We start from the raw sequence: 22,655 nt of genomic DNA, 5'->3' as shown, positions 1-22,655 counted from the left end.
GAATGGAACTCATGAACAGGTAGCACCGTGCTCTGGACAGTAGGGTACACGCCGTGTGTCAGCATTCACCAAGCCGGACACTTCAGATACGCCCCGCTTTCGGAAGGTTGCCTATGTCTCACTATAAAACGTAAAATGAAACAAAGTCTTCAACGGCTTGGCATTCAACTCAGAATAAAACTCCTATCACTTCCCACAGACACAGGACTCCATCCAGGTGCTGGCCTCTGCCCACAGTCTCACCCTGTCCCTCCCCAATCTGCTCCAGGGCACACGCTCCCTGGTTTCTCGGTTCCTTTATATAACCCCAATCCCGTTCCTTTACATAAAGTTTCCTCTGCCTGGAATTCTCTTTGCGGGCCTTCTTCCTGGTGTGCCCTCAGAGGGCCCCCAAATCACCAGGCCTACAGCAAATCCCCTCTTGTTTGTTCCTAGCCTCCCTGGTTATGTCTGACAGAGGGCACTTACTAAAATTTCCTGCTAGAATTTTCACTTATGTTTCAGTGCTTTTTCTATGGTTTTGTTCTCCCCTGAGATAGAGGGTATGTTTATCCCACGAACTCCCAGACGCCCCTGACCTGCAGTCACAGTTTCCAGCTCACGGACAGCATTTCATCAAGAGTTCCCGGACCCACGAGTAAAATGCTGTAACAAGGCCACCAAGTGGGTTTTCTCGTCCCCATGTTTCAGACAAGGACACTGAGAGTCAGAGCACCCAGGTGCTTCCTCAAGGACAAGTGCCCGGCACCTGCTCTGTGTCAGGCGCTGCTGGAAGCACTTTCATACTTTAACATGTTTAATTTTCATAGGAGAAGGTGGGACTAGTGCACCCATTCTACAGATGAGGAAGCCAAGCACAGAAGTTAAGTAGCAAGTAAAGAGATGAAAATGGCAAACACAGGACTTCAAGCCAAGGTCCATCAGCCTAAACATCCAAGCACTGACCTATGATACAAACTGCTGGGCCTCAGAAGTTGAGATGAAAAAAGAGAAAAAAAAAAAAAGAGAGGGAGAGGGAGGGAGGGAGGGAGGGAGGGAGGGAAGGAGGAAGAAAATTCTCTAGTGCTCAGAACCTTAAAAGATCTGCACATTCACTACAGGTTTCCTGGCCCTCCTTTTTTTTTTTATGCTCAAGGCCCTTTGTGGCCTCCAACCAACAACAGTCTCACGGACATCACGCTGGACACCACTGGCCAGGCCCTGCTCATCCGCCCAGTGACGATGGAAAAGGCTGCAGAGGCTGACTGTTGACACCGGAATCCTCAGCGGCTGAGCCAGGGATCCTAGTGAGGTGTTTCTGGTCATCCCTCCCTGAAGGTGGGCTGTGGTGTCAAGTTCATGCAGAGCAAGGGGGGGGGAGGGGCGGACTCCAGCCGGCCTGGGCCGCTCTCCCTGTGACCCCAGCACCTCTTCAGCTTTGGTGTCTGGGGCCTGGTCTCAAGGGATCAAGGTCGCTGCAGTCCATCTTACCTCTAAGTTCCAGTACGCAAAGCAACAGTGCTGAACTGGTTATTTTCACTTTCTAGGCCAAGATTTTTGCCTCCGGGACCGGGAGGAGGCTGAGACCGTGGAGTGGGCACGGGGCTCGCTGCGCTGCACCCCCAAAGGCGGCTCTGCTTTCTCTGCGCTCTGGCTGAGGCCTCTCTGAAGTGGGCACGTGGGGACCGGGCCTAGACTTAACTCGGGTCTCAGGGTCCACAGATAGCTGTGGACTCTTTGCCGCGTGCCCGCGGGGGAGATGCCTCCTGCGCACACCACGCAGCTGGTGGACAGCAGAGCTGGGTTTACAGCCCAGGCCTGCTGGATTGCAGAAAGCATATTCTTTCAACCCCATTTTGTTGCCTCCCTGACAAAAAGGAGACAAAGAGAAAACAGAGCGGGGAGGACAGGCCGAGGGACCACACCCACTCAGACCCCATGCTGCTCTTCTAAACCACTCTGGACTTCCTCGCCCACGCAGCCCACCCCCACTGCCAGAGGCACAGCGGTTCCCACCTGTTCTCCTGAGAGCGGATCATGCAATCCCCGGGCCCAGGGGCTGTGAGGGGCGGCCGTATGTGGGGTTTGTGGGCAGAGCTTGACCTCGTATCCTGGGGTGTCCTTGCCCCCATGAGGCCCCCATGAGTCAAGCCCAAGTGAATAGGACGTGTGAAGAGAAGGGGGCTGGGTGGGCTGGGGCCAGGGTGTGACCTCTCGGGCCACCGTGTCCTGGATGCCACTGGAAGGGGAGGTAACCACCCGTCTCCCAGGCCCACGCTGGGCGGATGGGACGTGTTTCCCGGGACAGTTTTTACACTTGATGGGTGGCTTATAACACAGACTGCACAGCAGGCAGGCTTCCCCTTGCTCTCCTGCCCCAGGCTCATGGGTCAGCGCCGCCCCCGTGCCGCGCAGGGTTCAGTCAAGGCGAGCAGAGGTCACTGGAGGTGATCAGCCCTGCATCCCAACCTCCTGTAACTGAGGTTTCCACTCCCTCTGCCAGCACAGGCTGCTCTGGCCCACGGGTGCCTCGTGGGCAGCCCAGCCTGAGCACAGGGCAGAATCTGGGGCCCAAGGCAGACGCGGGTGCAGCAGGAAACACCCAGGCCGGGCCCGCCCTGCAGGGGAGCTGAAGTCCCCACTGGCCTGGCCCCCTCAGGGACCCTCCAAGAGCACCAGTTATCATTGTCCCCTCTTTGGTCACTTATCCTTACACCTGGTCGTTAGACCAATGCAAGGAACAGAAGCCTTTACTGAAAACAAGCAAATAAAAACACACTATGTGTCTGTTACTGGATCAAGCAAAATTGGCTACTTCAGAAAATAAGAGTAGGTATTTCACAAGTGCCGACAGACACTCAAAAGGCACTGATTTTTAATACAGCTCTATTTTTCTAAACAGCTGCACGTTGCCTGTTCCAGGGTGAGTGGCAGGAGGAAGGGGGGTTTGCTGTGCTGACCGCCCCGTCTAGGCTCACGTGTGTGGGGCCTGGGGGGGAGGGGTACATGTGTACACTCATGTGTATGTATGAGTGGGCACGGGTGAGTGTGTCTGTGTGCCTCTGCTTGTGTTTGTATGTGGATAAACGCACAGAAACCAGAGCCTGTGTAATTAAAAGGACAAAGACAGACACATTTTACAGCAAAACAAGTCACGGAGAACGTACGGCTTTGACAACTGCTTTCCTTCAGGCTTCCGTGAAGCGTGCGGCTGTATCAGAAGCATCGCAATTAATCAGCCACATTTCTTGCAAAGCCCCAGACATCGTGTAAGCCCCGTGCCCCGCACGCCCTCCCGCAAGTGTGAATCCAGTTCAGCCAGGACAAGGTTCACTGCAGGATGTGAGAGACACTCAGAAATGAAGAATTTCTCCACGTGTTTAACTATACAGACGCAAATTTATATTCAGACCGTGTATACGTGTGTATACATCTTGCAAGTGCCAGTTTCACTGTGGCCACTATACTTTATCCCTTTATCAACTCAAAACGAAAGCCACTGTGGGAAATGCACAGTTGAACCCCCCTGGGCTGGAATTCCTGGCGTGACGACACCAGTGAACGAGACGGTCGCGCCTACGTGGATGCATTCTCTGCCTGGGACGCCACCAGGGACAAAGAGTGCCGTGGCTGATGCAACGGCAGGACACAGGTTCACAGCTGACCTTTAAAGTCCTCTCTAGTCCCACTTGGCGCATGAACCCTCGTCCAAGACCTGGGATGGTAGGAGAGCTTTCTAGGATACATGGGTCGCCCCTAAAACTGACAAGATGAGAAGGCATCCGTAATGCAGTAGCACACGGACGGGGGAGGGGATCACGCAGGACGGTGATGGAGACACAGAAGGGAAGGGGCCTCCAGGAGGGTTCCCACCCATCCCACTCAGCACTCCATGGGACACCCTCTCCGGGGTCACCCCAGGAGTTAGTGGCAGCGACTTCAGATTCCCAGCCATCACGTCAGAACCCACTATCAGGGGTCAGCAATCTTCTCTAAAGAGCCAGACGGTAGATACTTCAGATCTTGTGGGCCACGTGGTCTCTGTCACAACTACTCAGCTTGCGGTTATGCCGACAGAGCCACAGACAACGTGTAAAGAAGCTGACGTGAAGTACATCTTCCAATAAAACTCAGTGTGTAAAACATTCTGCCTGGTGGGATGTGGCCTGTGGGACGGGGTTTGGCACCCTGCGCACTAGATGAAGGAGAGTCTCACCTTCCTGGACAGGCCAGTTTTCTTTACAGAACTCACAGCAGATGAACTTCTAGACTCTGCTTGATTCCCTCCTGTGACAGGAAGCTCAGATCCAGTCATGTCATGTCTGGGAGCTTTGGTTTTTGACAGTTTTTATACAGACTTGCCATAAAAATATTAAGTATGATAATAATAGCACAATAAAAACAGTAAGAACCACAGTAAATTATTCACCAGATTGGTAAATACCACAATTTTACAGATAAGGAGACCAAGGCTCAGACAGGTGCACACTCCAGCCCAGGGACCCCCAGCTGGCAGATGGCAGAGCTGGGATTCCATCCAGTCCCTGTGCCACAGATCAGTGGTCCTGGCAGTGCGGTGCCTCAATTATGATGGGCACTAACTCTGTGCCAGGCTACAAAGGGAGCCTTTTATGTGTGTGTTCTCTTGGCTCTAGAAATCAGGTAGTCATATTACTGGCTTCATTTACAGGGAAAACTGAAGCTTAAAAAAGTAATCTCTCAAATAGAGAAAGCTGTATTTAACTGGGGCTTTTAGACCTCAGTCCATCTGCTGAACCCTGATGCCGCATCATCGCAGCTCCCAAGGGACAGAGGGCAGGATATGAACTCAGGCCTTCCCTGAATTCTCATCCTGTAATCCTTTCACATGCCCGAAATTATGCATTCTCAAAGGGGGTAATATTGCCTCCAAGGAGGTAAAACTGGCTTTGAGGGAGAGGGTAAAAAAAAACCTTAGCGATTTCAAAGCGGCTCTCCAAAGTTCAACCTTACCCAACAGCATAAACAGATTGACAGTTAGGTGTGGTATTACAAGTCCGGAGAAGGAGGCAATTAGAGGAAAAAAAACACGTATACAGCCAGTCCCCTACAGTAAACCTTCAAGTTGCGAACTTTCAAAGATGCAAACACGCATCTGGTTCCAGCAAGGAGCCAGAGCCTGTGCCGTCAGCGTCATGCGTGAGTGAAATGGCAGCTCGCCCTCTGCCTCCTATCGCTGACGGTCCTTCAGCTCTACCATCTCCCACCCCCTGTCCCTCCTCCAGTCAGTGACTCTTCTGGCCTGTTCACCAGATGATGCCAGCCCCTGGATGCCAGCTGTTGTACTGTACTCCTGTACTTTTCCAGGTACTGTACTGTAAGATGAACAATGTTTTATCTTTTGTGTTTGTTTGTTTTTATGTATTATTTGTGTGAAAAGTATTATAAACCTATTACAGTACAGTACTGTATAGCCGATTGTGTTAGTTGGGTACCTAGCCTAACTTTGTTGGACTTAACGAACGAACTGGACTTACGAACGCGCTCTCGGAACGGAACCTGTTTGTATGCAGGAGACTTACTGTATAGGTTCCCTCAAAAGGAGGTCGAGAAATACTGCCTTAAGTGAAGCGTATGAACTCTGTCACCTTTCTGAAAAGTAATATATACATACACATATACACATACAGATAGAGACAAATGAAAATATAGACATACATAAAAATCATACACACCCACAAAGGAACATGGTAAGAGCAGACAGCTGTAGAGCGTGTGCTCAGGGCCACCACTGTGCTAAGCATTTTCCACGTCTCAACCCTTAGATCTTCACAACACTCTACAAGGTGGAAATGTCACCATCATCCTCTTTGTACCAATTAACATGCAACGGCAGAAGGAGGTTAGGGAACTGGCCTGAGGCTTCACCCAGGGTGAAGAGGCAGGGCTGGGCTGCTCCAGGCGCTGGGGCTGAACCAGCACACGCCACGGCCTCCACCGCCAGCCCACGGGCTGCACTGTGGGAATCACGGTGCACGTGCAAACCTCCTCTGGGAATCTACCTGTCAGGACAAATCCACACGGAGCTCAGTACTAAAAGTGCTGCCGCCATGAGAAACCAGAACCCAGAAGCAGAGAGAGTGACGGGCAGGCTGGGGAGAACTCAGGACACGAGGGTACCTGCTCCTCATGTGGAGCGGGACACACGCGTTAGAGAGTGTGGACGAGATGAGCCGCACCCCCTGGATCAGCAGAGGCTGAGGCAGAAGAGCTGGGTTTTTACAGGGGGTCACGCAGATGTAGCAGAGAAAGGAGTCCGGCAGGGGCCTCATCAGGCTTGGGCCTGGCTGGGCAGAGCTGGGAGACTATTTCTTCTTCCTTGATGTACACATGAAAAATTAACGACGGGTGGTTTTTAGTTTTCCCTCAATTTTCTAATAAAATTCCCCAGCACATAATCAGAATTAAGTAACCCGATGATTATTTCCAGGGGGTGACCTCAGTCATGACAAGTTTACCCGGGAGGCGCTCCCAGTGACCTTCGGGCCAAGGGCGGGGCCCCAGCCGTGCTTCCCGAGGCTGGTGTGGCCCTGAGAGCCAGGCCACAGGCATCCGCGTGGCAGCTCCAAACCCACAGCGGAGGCGGCCGCTGACTCTGCCCGGGCTTCAGGCCCACCCAGAGGACGAGCTGGGCGGGTCGCCTCGTGGGAACATGCGCTCCCAGATACGGGTGTGTGTGTGTGTGTGTGAGAGAGAGGGTATGTACGATTTGTGGGGTGTGTGTGTGTGTGTGTGTGTGTGTGGCATATGTGCATAGGCACGCACGCACATATGCGTGTGCTCAGTTTATCTCTGAGTCTGCAGGCCATGCAGAGGGATGTGGGGATGGAGACAGGGGTGGGGACAGGAAGACTTGGTCACTGGGGACAAGGCCACCAGCAGGGCTGTCCCCTCTCTGATGACTATGAGACTCAGGTCCTAAGGGAGACGGACCCAAAGAAACTCCCAGGCTGGACACGCCACCCAGACATGCCGACAGCCAGCCCCAGGCTCCCCGTGGGTGCCATCTCTGGGCCGTCGAGGGGACAGACTACTCCAGGGGGTTGAGGTGCGCTCTGCTTCTGTCTGATTCCTGGCCTCCTCCTGGCAGGTGGACTTGGGAGAGCTGAGCTGCAGAGCTAAGCCTCGACATCTGCCCCCACCAGTGGCAGTGGTAACGCTCTCCTCGTGGGCACTGTGACTGCCCCTGCCCCCAGCCTGGCGCCCAGCATCTGCTCCTCCAGCATCAGGACCACAGCTCCTGAGGCCCTTGGCTTTGGCACTTGCCTCTCCCTGGAACTCTGGGCCCATGGATCTTTTCCTGGATCAGCTCAGGCCTTCCTAACCCTCCCGCCTCAGACCCTTTGTCACATGGCCCTGCTTTACTCCCTTCAAAGCACTCACCACGCTATGAAATCACCTTCCCGCTTACTCGATTTTGTCTTTTCTCCATCTCCCTTCCTTTCTGGAAAGTATTGCCCTAAAAGCAGGATCGCATGAATCGTTCACCATCGTGATCCCCTTGCCTCACAACAGTGTCTGGGAGATAAGAGGGGAACAAACAATCTGCTGAAGAAAGAACCCGACGGTGCAGCAGAGACCCCGAGACCTGCTCCGCTGCGAGCTGGTGTCCTGCAAGGCCTATCCAGCCTGGTCCCAGTGACACAAATAAGTTGTGTTATTTACTCCAACTGTTTTCTGCTACAAGAAGAAAAAAGCATAGAACAAATTTTCAAGCGAACCTAACGATTCCCTCATCTGGAGGTGCAGTGATCTGTGACAGCCACGGTCAAAAGCAAGAAAGAGCCTCTCAAGGAATCTCAGCACCCGCCCCCAGACTGACCTCACTTAGGATCACAGCGGCTGAATCTGTGAGCGGGTCTAACCAGTACAGGAAGCTGAGACTCTCCTCGGAGTGGCGGGGGACACACGCAGAGTCACGCACTCTCAAAATGTGCGGCTGGGGTAGAGATGCCGATGTTTTTCCAGTGTGAACTGCAGGAGAACCATAAAATCCATCCCCGCCTCACACCAAACAAGCTTCTCTCCCTCTCTCCCTCTCTCTCTCCCTCTCTCTCCCTCTGTGTGTGTGTGTGTGTGTCATCATGGAAAGTATTGCATCCAGTAGACAAAACTCACTGGAACAGCACATGGACACACAACACAGAGAGAGAGAGGGAGGCTTTGTGTCATGAACCAGAGAGGCACAAGGGGCCGCTTCTGTGCCCTCGTCCACACTAACACGCAAGGGCTAAGGGGCAGGGGGAGGGGAGTCAGGGCCACCAAACAGTGTCCCCAAAATAGAAGCAGGCAGAGGCTCCCCCAGCTGCGGCCGCTGGCGTTGCCACAAGCTCACCAAGTGCCACACCATCAGCTATATAAAGGCTGTTTCGTGGCCACGACTGAGCCTGGGGTAGAAAAAGCTCTTAATTACAGACGAGGCTCCGGGGCTGCGCCTCCGCCCCAGGCTCTGCGGGAAGCCGGGCTGAGGTCCAGTCCCCTGGGAACCTCATCAGGTCACAGAGGGGCAGGAACTGATGCCGTGACACGGAGGCGCTTCCCTGGAGGAGCCCAAGGCCGGGGGACAGTGAGCCACGGGCCGGAGCAGATCTCAGGGGAGGCCACTGGGTGAGGCCGTGGCAGTGGCGACGCTAGAAGCTGCATCTCTAACAACACGGCCGCGCGTGGCGGCCGCCGCTGCTGTCGCTGCTCCCCTCCTAGGTGTGCGCAGAATCTTTCATTTGCGGAACAGGGATGATGATTTCTTCAAGTACAGTGAGCTTCATTTATCATTTCAACAAACAGCCACTGGTCACCGGGCGTGAGCCAGGCCTGGGCCAGGCACTGGGAGGGTTCAGTAATTAGGCATCCAATAGGATTACGGAAGGATAGCGTGAAAAAACTCAGACTCGCAGGTAGCAGGTTCTGAGCTGTGTGAAGAGTTGAGAGCCTGGCTGCCTGTGATCCCGGGTAAGCCCCTCAGCCCCTCAGTGCCACCAGCAACAGAAGAGGAAAAAGCAGGAACTGACTTAGGGGGCTGGGGAGAGGCTTCAATGCCATGGTGGATTTAAAGATGCTTCCTAAACACCCACAGTGACCAGGAAGAACTCGGGCCCTGCGGTCAAACAGAATGGGGTGGAACACCCGGTTCTGCTCCCTGCCAGCGGGGCCTCCTCGGGGAGAGAGCCTAGCCAGCCACGTCACCGACCAATCAGGAGTGGCTAAGATCTGAACGCCAACGTAAGTGTTGTGCCTATCAATTCTGAGAACCGATGGACACACAGGGCAAGCCATACATGTGTTAGAGAAGAATCACCTGGCAGCACTAAGGCATCCTATGTGCAGCTATGACTTAGGAAGCAGGACGTGCCCAGGAACTCTGCTCTAAGCAGTGGTGAACGACGGCACCCTGAGGCCTGAGAACAGGGACAGGTCAGGCCCATGGGTGGTCCAGGAGCAATCTGGACAAAGAGAAGCTTCTGCAATGGCCACCCTGAAGAAGCGCTGCCCCACCCCAGGCCTGGTCCTGTCCCCACATCACCCCTCCTCTGCTCACACGGTCACTCCCAGCTGGGCTTCCAGGCCAGACCAGCCACTGCCTCCAGACCCCAGCCTGTGCTGCCTTAGGAGCGGGGCCGCCGCACTGGCCCCTCACTTCCTGTGCACTGACCTGGGACTAAGCTTCCCCTCTGTCCCCCAGAACTGCCCCTCTTCCCTTCTGTAGCCAGGCTGCCTGGAAAGCATGGGCTCTAGAAGCGATCAGACCTCTGTTCTCCGTCTGCAGCCCCAGCATCACAGAAGAAGAACAAGGGCAAAGGAGGAGGAAGCAGAGGTGGAGAAGAGCCTCACAGGTAAGCCTCACACATAAAGTTAGATACGCTAGAAGCCGCAATTTTTAAAAAGTAAAAAGAACCAGGTGAGGTTGATTTTAGGAATACATTGTATAAACCCTAAATTTCCAAAACATTATCATTAAAATATGTAATCAATATATAAAAAATATGCATGAGATGCTTTCTTTTTCATGCCACGCCCTCAAAATCTGGCGTGTATGTCACTCACAGCACTTCTCAGTTCAGACCAGCCCCAGATTGGTCAGTGCCCATATGTGATGGCCAGCATGGGTCTAGAGCACTGGTGGCTTCCCCACGTGCAAAACGTCAGCAGGGACACCCAGCCCCCGGCCCTGCCAACCGGGCTGGGTGGGGACAGAGTGAGAGTGTAATGCAAAGACCCTCATCAGCCTTCAAAACGTTTGGTGCTCAGAGAACAGCAGACTCTCTCAGTGCTGTTCACAGCCCAGGGAGTCGGGTCAGGGTCCTCTTCCTCTGCATCTGTCCTGTCATCGGAAGATTCAGCCCATCCCAGCCTGCCTCCTCCAGACCCTCACCAGCCTTCAAAATCCAAACAGACTCTCCAAAGAAGATGTACCGACTGCAAACAAACACATGAAAGGATGCTCAACATCACCAATCATTAGAGAAATGCAAATCAAAACCACAATGAGGTATCACCTCACACCAGTCAGAATGGCCATCATCAAAAAATCTACAAACGATAAATGCTGGAGAGAGTGTGGCGAAAAGGGAACCCTCTTGCCCTGTTGGTGGGAATGTAGATTGATACAGCCACTATGGAGAACAGTATGGAGGCTCCTTAAGAAACTAAAAATAGAACTACCATATGACCCAGCAATCCCACTACTGGGCATATACCCTGAGAAAACCATAATTCAAAAAGAGCCATGTACCACAATGTTCACTGCAGCTCTATTTACAATAGCCAGGACACGGAAGCAACCTAAGTGTCCATCATCGGATGAATGGATAAAGAAGATGTGGCACATATATACAATGGAATATTACTCAGCCATAAAAAGAAATGAAATCGAGTTATTTAGTGAGGTGGATGGACCTAGAGTCTGTCATACAGAGTGAAGTAAGTCAGAAAGAGAAAAACAAATACCATATGCTAACACATATATATGGAATCAAAAAAAAAAAAGGTTCTGAAGAACCATTGCAGGACAGGAATAAAGACGCAGACGCAGAGAATGGACTTGAGGACACAGAGAGGGGGAAGGGTAAGCTGGGATGAAGTGAGAGAGTGGCATGGACATATATACACTACCAAATATAAAACAGATAGCTAGTGGGAAGCAGCCGCATAGCACAGGGAGACCAGCTCGGTGCTCTGTGACCACCTAGAGGGGTGGGATAGGGAGGGTGGGAGGGAGACGCAAGAGGGAGGGGATATGGGGATATATGTATATGTATAGCTGATTCACTTTCTTATAAAGCAGAAACTAACACACCATTGTAAAGCAATTATATTCCAATAAAGATGTTTAAAAAAATAAAATAAAGGGTTTTTTTGTTTGTTTTTTGCGGTATGCGGGCCTCTCACTGCTGTGGCCTCTCCCGTTGCGGAGCACAGGCTCCGGACGCGCAGGCTCAGCGGCCATGGCTCACGGGCCCAGCTGCTCCGCGGCATGTGGGATCTCCACGGACCGGGGCACGAACCCGCGTCCCCTGCATCGGCAGGCGGACTCTCAACCACTGCGCCACCAGGGAAGCCCAAGGTTTTGTTTTTAAAGGGGGAAAAAAAAAATCCAACTGTTTGTCTCTGATAACCAAAATACGCACAAGTGAAATAGTCAGTTACTGCTGGCTCTGAGTTCAGATTTGCTGAATATTCTTGGCATTTGGGAGGCGGTAGATCATTGCGTGAGTGCTTCTGATGTGCACAGCGCCACAAGTGCAGCAGGGAGCACAGAGCTAACTCCGGGCTGCTGCTCTCGATTTCTTTTAAACAATATTTAGGCAGCTCCTCCTACATAGCAGGCTCTGTTCCAGGTGCTGGTACCACAAGAAACAGACTTTCCCTCATGAAACTTATATTCTTATATGTGAAGGCAGCTCCTAGGCAGATAAACTAACAGAAATTTCCAGTGGCAGGTGGTAAGCAGTGCGCACAGTCTACGGTATAATAATCTGTCACTTCCCTGCTGCCTCCAGGAGATAAAAGCTTCTCAAGGAAAAAGAAGACCAGATCCATCACGCATCCTGGGGACCTGGCGTGTGCCCAGCAGAGGACTCACTCAGTGTGCGACTGCTGAATGAACGAGTGAACGAACGAATGGATGGATGGATGGACTGAACTGAACCAATGCTTACAACACGTGGTTGGGTTGAAGTTGGATGAATGAACGGATTAGCGTGAACACACTATGGCTGTTGAATGAACGAACGAGGGGGTTGGGTGGACTGATCACGACACCAAAACCCCACATTGTTAGTCTACGATTTCCCAGATCCTGAGTGTGAAGCCCCTGTCAGAACGGCTCTGATTCAGGCTGTGAAGTCACCCATAGGTGCCCTCCCTGGGCCAAAAGACTGCTAGCTGTTTGGATGCTGTGCTGCTCCTCGATTTAATCTACTACGTGCTTTCCACTATGCTACTGTTCACTCTGTTATTTGTTTTGCTTTGTTTCTAATTGAAGCAATTGTGCAGAGATGTTGCTTCGTCTGTCCCCAGAACAGAGCAGACCCTCTCAGCCTACAGCTGTATTTACAAAACGGATTCCCTTCAGATGACTAAGAATAACTGGAATCTCCCATCTATTCAGGCTTTCGGAGGAGCCTGTCTGGAGAGGATGGTGGTTTCTCCTATGTTATCCCGGTGGATGTGTGGCGTGCTGGGTCTTGCAGCCCTTGTCCCGTGGGTACAGCCCCTGGTGTTTCTGCCTGGGTCAGTCCCCTTTCCTTGAGGGAGGAGAGGTGGTAATTAACTCCACTCCCCAGCGTCAAGCAGGGTCCTGTGGTTTAGGCCCCAGATAGTCAGCCTGTTTCCACTCGGAGGCCACAGCGACGGGCTGGGAACAGTCGTAGGGCCTACAGGCGTCCAGTCAGACTGAACCCGGGCCTGTGGGTCACCCTCTCCTCTCCTGGTCCAAGGACTCTCGCGACTCTGAGGTCACTCAGAGCTGTCTTGTGCTGGCAGCTCCTTTTCCCTCCCACACCCCTGCTCTCCTTCTCTGTCTTGCTCTGAGCCCGGGAGGCTGGCCCCTGTCACCGTATCACCCGGCCCCTCTGGTGTCGGATGAGGTCAGGCCAACGGGAAATGCCAGCCAAGCGGGCAGGGAGTGAGGCAGGGGCTCCTTTCCCGCTCCCTCTGGGTCATGGTTGAGTGGGCAGCCATGTTCCTCCCTGAGGTGAGGCGACTACAGCTCATGACGGGCAGCCCCTCCCCACCCACGGGCCCCAGCATCATTTCCATCCCTGCTGCCAGCTGGCTTCTCCTGCTACTGATTCCCAGTGCCTCGGCGTCCCTCGGTGACCTCAATCTTCCCTAAAGAGAACCCCCATCAGCATCTCTTCAGTCAACACTGGTCACTGCCGGGACCCCGACACACACATCAGCCAAGATCAGAATTAACACCGAGAAAGAAGAGCCTGGGAACAGGGAGAGTGAGAGGGCCTGGTCTCACCGCTCGAGGCTGCCTGGCCTCTGGTCTCTTCATCCTGTGTGAAGTCGACCTGCTTTACTCTTTAAGCAAGTTAGAGTGGGGTTTTCTGTTAGCTGTGATCATCGTCCCTGACTCAGACCCAAGGTCAGTGGTGCTGAAATCTGTGTTCTGGGGGCACAGGGGGATGAGGCCAGCATGCGGAGGCCGAAGGCCCGGGTTCTGTGCCCAGCCCCGCCGTTGTATTCACCGGGCAACGTGACTCAGTGGCCTGCCCTCTCCAGGGTTGTCAGAAGCAGTCCCAAAACCATCCCCTGGGCACAGAAGTTCTTTAAAATCTACATTCTGCTCTGCCAAGATGCAGAACCAGTTTGAACCCAGGCTGGCAGGATGACGAAATGCCAGAGGGTAGGGTCTAGAAGCAGCCTTGCTTCCTAGGTCCCTGGATCAAGGCTCTGGGATGGCAGCTGGGTGCTCATGGACCCTGAGCCACCACGTTGGATGTCTGCCCCTTGGCTAGGCCCGTGACCTAGCGTCTGGCTCTTGTCAGCCCGGACTTCTTGAGCATATGCACCTAGATCAAGCCTTCGCCTGGCCCTGCCCGGGCTGTTCCTTCTGCCTTTCTCTTCTTCCCCAGTGCAGCCCCACCACCTCTCCGGCCTACTGCTGAGGGCCCAGAAGCCCATGATCTCAGCATTCTAAATGCCCTCAGCAGCAAAAAGAAGAGCATCTGTACCTTAGAAGGTTGTAATGAGGGTCAAATGAAGTCACTGAGGAAGCCTATGGCCCATGAATCGCACACTGTAGACTAGGCGACTGTCTCTCAGCACCCTGGGCACCAATTTCCTCATCTGTAAAATGGGCCTCGGCGTCAATGTGCCACCCACCCCAGCACCATTCTCTGAACTTCCCCAGCAGTCTTGTGAAGGGGCTCCCTTTTGCTTGCTGTCCTGCCAGCATTCCATTCTGCATAATGATCTGACCACGTCACGCCCTGCCCGGAACCCTCCAACGCCTCGCCTTGCACACAAGGCCCTCCTTTATCTAGGCCTTGACCATCACACAAAGCCACCATCCTCCACTCTGCTCCTTTCCTCTGGCCATTTCCAGTTCATTGACCAAGTGCGGCCAGCTCATCCTGAAGCTCGCGCTCTGTCTTCTAAACCGTCTAAGTGTCACCTCCTCCAGGAAGCCCTCCCTCTTCTCAGGGTCACCATCCACCAAACCACAGCAGGACCCCACCCATCACATTCCTTTTTTGGTGTCTTTTCCCGCCATCTAGACTAGGAAAGCCTTGAGGGCAGGTGCTGTGTCTTATCTTTTTCTATAGGCTCAGAAGTCAGGCCACACAAACATGAGACCCCCAGTAAGTATCTGTGAATAAGTAAGCAGAGAAAAAGCCACAAAGTGGTAAAGAAACCGAGGGCATCCAGTCTCAGATATGAGTTAGCTGCAAGCCCGGCCCATCCCTGGGACAAGGCACCTGCCCCTCTGGCCAGCTGCTCCCACTGCCAGTCCCTCCTCCACCACCCCAGGCCCCTGCCCCTGCTCAGGTACGACCCTCTGGGCTGCCCCAGCCAGGGTGCAGTCCCCCAGAGAAGTCGGCAAGACAGCGTCTGACACTCTGCTCCCTGCCCCTGCCTGGGCCCTGGAGGCGGAAGTTACCCAGCAAGGAGGAAACATCACCCCAGTGAAGCAGGCAGAGGCTGAACCTGGAGAAAGGCTGGCACAAGAGAAACTCACTTCACCCCTCCTATCCTGGAGAGGGGGCTGGCCTCAGAATGACCCCACTAGGGTCCTAGAGGTCAGCCGTCCAGGTCAGAGCCCCAGGGGCCCCTGGATCTCTGCCCGTTGTCTGCCCCTCTGCCCACATACTCCTTCCTCTCCATCCTCCATCCCCAGCCACAGTCAAGATTCCAGGCAAATGACTCGGAGGCCGCGGGTGATGTCAGAGGGCACGAGGTCAAGAGTCCTTGGCCTCTGGGACCAGCAGCGGGCTCCTTGGACTCCGCTGTCCTGCCAGCATTCCATTCTGCACAAAGATCTGACCATGTCACGCCCTGCCCAGACTGACTCGGGCAGTTCCCAAAGGCGGTCTGTGCCCCCGTTCTTCCATGACCTCTCACTGCAACCCCTCAGGAGAGGCGCAGGACCCAACATCTCTCAGCTCTGCCTGCAGATATTCTGGCCAGGCCTCTGCAGGCACCTTTTCTGACTTAACAGCCCTAGGAGGCCAGTGGATGGTCCCCATTGCAGACATGAAGCTGCAACTCAAGAGACGTAAGCAGTCTCCGAGTATCTCAGACTGGGCGGGGTTCAGGACCCAGCTCTCTTTAATTTTCTTTCCACCTCTGCCTCCCTGGACGCAGGGCCCACGGGGCAGGACCCTGGGTGATGGGCCCGGACTGGGGGTGGGGAGCTCTCAGTTACTGAGCTGGCCGGGTGGCCTCTGGCCCCCGCTCTGCGGTGCAGCCGGGTCCCGCCCCGCCCCGCCCCGCCCCGCCCCGCGCGCTGGTCCCTACTCACTCTCGCACAGGCGGCGCCGCAGCTTGCCCCAGATCTTGTCGATGGCGTCAAAGTCCGACACGTGGAAGACGTGCGCGGCCCTGGGCTCGGAGGCGATCTCCTCCAGCTCCTCCCGCAGCGCCTCGCCCACGCCCACGGCGAAGATGCGGATGCCTGCGCGGTGCGCGGCATCGGCGGCGGGCAGCACCAGGTCCTGGCTGCGACCGTCGGTCAGCAGGATGGCCACCTGCTTGAAGGCGCGGTCCCCGGGGCGGCCGCCGGCCCGCGGCGCGAAGCTGTGCCGCGTGACGTAGCGCAGCGCGTCGCCCGTGTGCGTGTGGCCGCCGTGGTAGGCCAGCTGCCGCGCCGCCGCCTTGACCTCGGCCCGTGAGCCGAAGCGGCCCAGCTCGAAGGCCGTGGTCGGCCGGTCGCTGTAGCGCACGACGCCCACGCGGGTGCGGTCCAGGCCCACCTCGAACGTGTCCACCAGGTTGGCCACCCACTGCCGGACCTTCTCGAAGTTCTCCTTGCCCACGCTCGAGGAGGCGTCCAGGAGGAAGACCAGGTCGTAGTGGACAGTTTTGCAACCTGCAGGGGCGACAAGAAGCGCGACGGGGGCCGCTGGGTCGCACGCAGGAAAGGCAAAGTCCTTGGCGGCGGGAGGCGTGGTCATCCGGGTCTCGCAGACCTGCCTCCAAGCCCCGCCCACTAGGCCTCGCGCTGGGGGGCGGGAGCGGGGCCTCGGCTGCTGCCTTAAAGCCCCAACCTTGGGTCCCTAAAGGTCACGTGACTGGGAGTCTCTCCGAGGTTGCTGTGAGGTTCAGCTGCCTATAGATATAGTTAACATATATATTTATATATATAGATAATACGTATATTTATACAAGTGGATACCATATATAATTGTATATAAAATATACTAATATAGAACTATATAATTATAGTTTATATATATTTCTAAAAGTGAATAACATATACAATTATATATAATACACTATGTAATGATATATAAAATATATCATATGCATAATTATATATAATATAATTATGTATGTATATAAGTGAATACATATATAATTATATATTATATAACATATGGATGTTATATAAATATGTATAATTTTATATATAGCTTATATATATATTTATATAAGTGAGTAACAATCATGGAACCCTACCGTACCCATTTCTTTATTCCCATTAATTTGGTTCGAAAGTGACTTCATTATCTTTCAAACCTACTATAAATAATGCACGCCCATTTCAGAAAAAGCAGAAAAGGCAATCAAAAAATCTATAAACGCTCCTATTTCCATCTGCTCCGAGATAACTCCTGCTAGCCCACGGTGTATTTATTTATGTGCTATTTCCATATAATTATCGATGGAAGTGGGCCTGTACCAGACACACTGATATATCAGCTGGTTTTACCACACCCAGCGATGCTCTGGGAGCCCATTTCCAGTGTGATGCCGGTTTCTATGGCTGCAGAGATTCCACTGCAGGGATGAGCATAATTTATTTAGCCAGTCCTCTCTTGTCAGATAGTTAAACAGTTAAAAGTATTTCATTATTAGAAATCACGTAAGTTAGACTGCATTCATATATTTTAGAAGCTCTATAGTGCTCTATAAAAAATACGCTTATATTTTTACAAATATAACTTTTATATAAGCTATGTGATGCTTTTGATTAAACAAAATGCAGCACTATATAATTTATTTCTGATCCTCAGGGCAGCCCTGTGCAGAGAGCTTGTTTGTCCCCATTTCACAGTTAGATAATATGAGGAAAAGTATCTTCTAAACTCCAAAGTGCTGCACAAATATACAGGGGAACCATCAAAATGCCCTTGTCTCGATTTTTCTGGAATCTGAGTCTTGGCCATGCCAACAGCAGCAACTGATCAGGTTTTGGGAACACCTGGCACAAACATCTGATTAGTGGAAATAAAATAAAAACAAACCAAAAAAAGAAAAAGAATCCCACTTTGTTAAAGTGTCCAACTGGCAAAAGTCAGAGAGACCGTGGTAGCCAGTGAGAGCGTAAGGAGAGTGCCTTTGTGGGCTCAAGAAGTGGCCATGGGGTTTGTCACCCCATTGTCAGGGTCCTAAAAGCCTTTTACAGAAGAGGGTATCTTTGGATCCACCAATTCCAGATTCTGTGATTTAACTGAAGCAAACTAGCAGATAAATGGAAGGGGAAAAAAAATCAAGATGTATAAGGAAGTTCATGGCAGCACTGCCAAGCAAAATTCTGGAGACCACCTCCATGATCACCCATCGGGAGCTACTTAAATACTCCTCCTCCTGTGCTCATTCAGTGGGATGCCAGGAAGCCGCCACAGCCGTGGCCGGGCCCTACGGGAGCCCTTATTTACCAACGTGGATACATTTTCCACTCTGTTGTTGGGTATGAAAAGCATGTGTGTCTCTGTGTACAACTGTGTATTCAGGAGGGAAGCTACAAAAAGGAACATGGCTTATTTCTGGCAAGCAGAACCACGAGTGAATGGTATTCCTTTGTCCTTCGGATTTTGTGTTTACAAGCAATGCATTAAGTTCAAAAAACAGAAAAATAAAGCTAGGCATATTTATACACACACACACAAATACTTCGTATCCTGCCCTGAGCCAGTGCCTCCCTTGAATTTTCCACATCTACCTTCCCCTCTTGTTTTTAAAATCCAGGTCCGATCCGCTGAGGAGCTGAAATGAATCCCTGCCTTCGCAGGATGGATCCCCTAACGGGATTAGAGTTTTAGAAGTGTGTCCGCCCAGATGTGTGGACTCAGAGATAATTCCTGGGGCGTGTTTCTTCTTGACACAAAAGGTCATCCTTTTGTCTTTGGGACAGTGATGTCCCAGCCTGATCAGAATAATTGCTGCCGCGTGCCGGGGAGGGCCCGCCCTGCGGCTGTAATCCTCTAGGCTGCAGAAGGTTCATTGGTGCAGGAGGTCTCGCCAAGGGGCCACTTTCTCCTGGAGGCCAGGGAACAGGCTGGGTCTTGGGCAGGTGAGAATGAAGAGAGATGTGGTGGGAAGGGTCCTGGCTTCTGGCCTCAGCTCTGCCACAGGCCAGGGCCCTGTGACCCGGCAGGCGACTGCTTCCCCTGGGCCGCCACTCTGTGAAATGAGGGCACGGACAGAAGGTCCTTGGGCCTTCCCACTTCTGAATTGGATAATCCTGGGTATCGCCTGGGCACGTGGGGTCATCCCAGGGGACACAGAAAGCTCCTAGGAAGCCCCACATTCCTCCCATGAAAACCAGGACGCCCACACTCGTCACTGTCTTTCTAGACAGCCGGGCTTTGTGAGGCTCAGGCAAAGCAGAACTTTGTAAAACGATGGAGAAACGGAAGCCTCTGGGCTCTGTTGTTTGTTTTTCATCTTCTTTGGAGGCCCCGGATAAAGGGCTTGGCTCTAGTCAGCACTTCTTGTGTCCCCCGGCCTCACGGGGATGGAGGTAGGGGGATAGGAGCCTCTCTTTTTTTTTTCCAACACTTTTCAAAATTGAAGTATAGTCCATTTACAATACTGTGTTAGTTTCAGGTGTGTAGCAAAGTGATTCAGTTATGCATATAGATGTATATATCTATATTCTTTTTTTAAATTCTTTTCCATTATAGATTATTACAAGATAGCGAATATAGTTCCCTGTGCTATAAGTAGGTCCTTGTTGTTTATCTATTTTATATACAATAGTGGGCATCTGTTACCTCAATTCCTCCTCTGTAAAATGGGGGCAGCATTTTACACCCAGCCGTATAGTGACAGGCGCTCTCCCTGAGATCTGGTCCAGCTGTGTGCCGTGGACGCAGTGCGCGGGCTCTGGGCTGGGTGCTGTGATACAGACCAGACCAGCTCAGGTCCCTGACCCCTTCTCCATGTCCCCCACTGACAGTGACTCCTCCCAGGAGGCCCTCAGACAGGTGGGTAAACCCTCCTGTCACTTCTCACCCCCTCCCTCCCGGGCCTTCTCTGCTACAATAACTTTCCCACTTCCCGTCCACACACTGTCCCAGCCGCCTCTTCTGGCTGGACTCCAGGGCATCCAACGTCCCCCAGGATGTGGTCCAACATCCTCACAGAGCCAGACAACACAGCAGGGCACTAACCTGCCCACTGTCCCCAAACCCTGTATGCACTCAACAGAGACACACCTTCAACACATTCTATGATTGACACAAGATGTGTGTTGAAGCAACCTAAATGTCCATCAACAGAGGAATGGATAAAGAAGATGGGGTACATATATACAATGGAGTAATACTCAGCCATAAAAAGGAACGAAATAGTGCCATTTGCAGAGACGTGGATAGACCTAGAGACTGTCGTACAGAGTGAAGTCAGAAAGAGAAAAACAACTATCATATAATATCACTTATATGTGGAATCTAGAAAAATGGTACATATCAACTAATTTGCAAAGCAGAAATAGAGACACATGTATAGAGAACAGACTTAAGGATACCAAGAGGGGAAAGAGGGGGGATGCGATGAATTGGGAGATTGGCATTGACATACACACACTACTGTGTATAAAATAGATGACTAATGAGAAGCTACTGTATAGCACAGGGAACTCTACTCAGTGCTCTGTGGTGACCTAAACGGGAAGGACATCTAAAAAAGAGGGGATATATGTATACATATAGCTGATTCACTTTGCTGCGCAGCAGAAACTAACACAATATTGCAAAGCAACTATACTCCAATAAAAAAAAAAGAAAAAGGTGTGTGTTCACTCTCACACACATACTCACATACACATGCACACGCCCCAGCTGCACGACTGATTATGACACACACCAGCTGGGGGACAGCTGACACCTCCCCTGTGATGACCCGCACTCTCTCACACACAGGCGCTAGCCCACCCCGAGGCCCACACCCACACACGCACGGACGCACACACAGACGGCTCTGTCTTCAGCCTGGCACAGCCTCCAGCCCCACCTGCCCTCTGGGCCTGACAGCTGCTGTCCCCACTCCAGAGCAGCAGCATCCAGAGGAGATGGGCCACGACGCTCCCGTGCAGGCTGCCCATGGCTCTCTCGTGCTTGGGAACAAGCGTTTCTGGACCAGGAAGAGACGCCGTTAGGGTCTACTGGAACATGTCCTGTGTGGAGAAAGACACGCCTTTAGAGGAGGGCCCTTGAGCTGAGAAGCTGCAGGAAGTAACCTCTGGGCCTCATGTGGGAGGAATTCCCCAGACCCAGCCTCCCCCCTGTCTCCACTGCTCAGACTCCACTCTTCACACAGCCAAAGGTGTGACTTTCTAAGAGCAAAGCCCAGTGTTACCTCCCGGTCACTGATTCATCCAGCCCTCCCCCCACATCCATCCATTAGCAAATTCGTGTTAAGGACCTGTCAGGCCCCACATTATCGGCTCCCTAAGGCTATGGCCTGTTACAGTAACATCATTATTCTGATCATATTTTCTACTTTTAGACATTAATAGGCTGTTTCATTTGTTTAACATGTCACAAGAGGACATCTTTGTACCTAAGTCTTTGCCCCTATTTAATTATTTTCTTACAGTAGGTTTGTGGGAAAATACTTAGGGTGTCCTATGGGTTTTGAAAGGACCCTGATACGAATTGCCAACCTTCTTTTCAAAAAGGTTGAACCATTTCCACTGCCTCAAGCAGTGGGGGAGTGTGTGTGGGTGCCTCTCATCACACACCTGGCAGCACAGAAGTAGCATCATTCCTTTGATCTTTGCTAACTCAGTTGGACAGACACCGCTTCTTGCTTTCTATGCATTTCTTTGATCCATGTGGTTTATTGGCTAAATTATTTCCCCTCCTGTATATTTTATTTTCACGTGGATGGCCATTTCACAAAGTGTTTGTCATTGCTCACTCCAACATGCAGGAAAAGGAAACAGCTTATAGATTTGACCATTGACTGATTCATTAGCAAAGATTTACCAGTGGCCCTCATGTGCCAGGTTCTGAGGGCAGGCAGATGAATGACAACAAACCCTCCCTCACTGACACCTGGGAGACAGGTAAGACACAGGCCAGGGCAAAGTAGGATAAAATGACACCGGCAGAGGGAAATGGGGAGGGTTATGGGAGCATGGGGACAGAAGGGGGATTGCCGTGTGACCATTTCAGGAGAAGGTCAGATGACATGTTCCTATATATAGAAAAGCCTAAAAATTACAAAAGCTGTTAAAACCAATAAACGAATTCAGCAAAGTTGCAAAATGAATCCATTGCATTTCTGTCCACTAGCAGTGAACAATCCATAGAAAAATTAAGAAGAATAATTCTACTTATGATAGCATCAAAAAATAGCATAAAATACTTAGGAATAAATTGAACCAAGGAGGTGCAAGACTTGCACACTGAAAACTGCAAATCACTGCTGAAAGAAATTAAAGAAGACCTAAATACATGGAAAGACATCTTCTGTTATTGCTTCATGATTACAGGGTTTCTGTCTGGGGTGATGAAAATGTTCTGGAAATACTGCTGATGGTTACACAACATCTGAATGGAATTAATGCTACTGAATCACACACTTAAAATGGTAAATTTTACGTTATTTACTTTTTACCACAATAAACCCAATAAAAGATGTCCATATCCTAATCTCTGTGAATATGTTACGTTACATGGTAAGGAAGAATTAAAGTTACAGGTGGAATTAAGATTACTGATTACTTGGGCTTCCCT

At 51.8% G+C, this 22,655-nt stretch overlaps 1 protein-coding gene across 1 annotated transcript in view; it reads right to left on the bottom strand.

Annotated features, from left to right (window-relative positions):
* COL22A1 (collagen type XXII alpha 1 chain) overlaps nt 1-21,016 on the bottom strand; it is a gene marked incomplete at its 5' end in the record, with an annotated part of 239,043 nt that extends 218,027 nt beyond the window's left edge. The window contains 2 exons of the mRNA XM_082674806.1: nt 15,989-16,555; nt 20,926-21,016. Coding sequence (XP_082530932.1) covers nt 15,989-16,555; nt 20,926-21,016 — 658 coding nt within the window. The remainder of the gene's footprint in view (nt 1-15,988; nt 16,556-20,925) is intronic.
* Nucleotides 21,017-22,655: the final 1,639 nt, after the last annotated feature.

The sequence above is a fragment of the Grampus griseus genome, assembly GCF_964374135.1.
Source record: "Grampus griseus genome assembly, chromosome: 17".
Classification (NCBI taxonomy): domain Eukaryota; kingdom Metazoa; phylum Chordata; class Mammalia; order Artiodactyla; family Delphinidae; genus Grampus; species Grampus griseus.
Note: the sequence above shows the minus strand (reverse complement) of the source record. Positions and strands in the feature narration are given on the sequence as shown.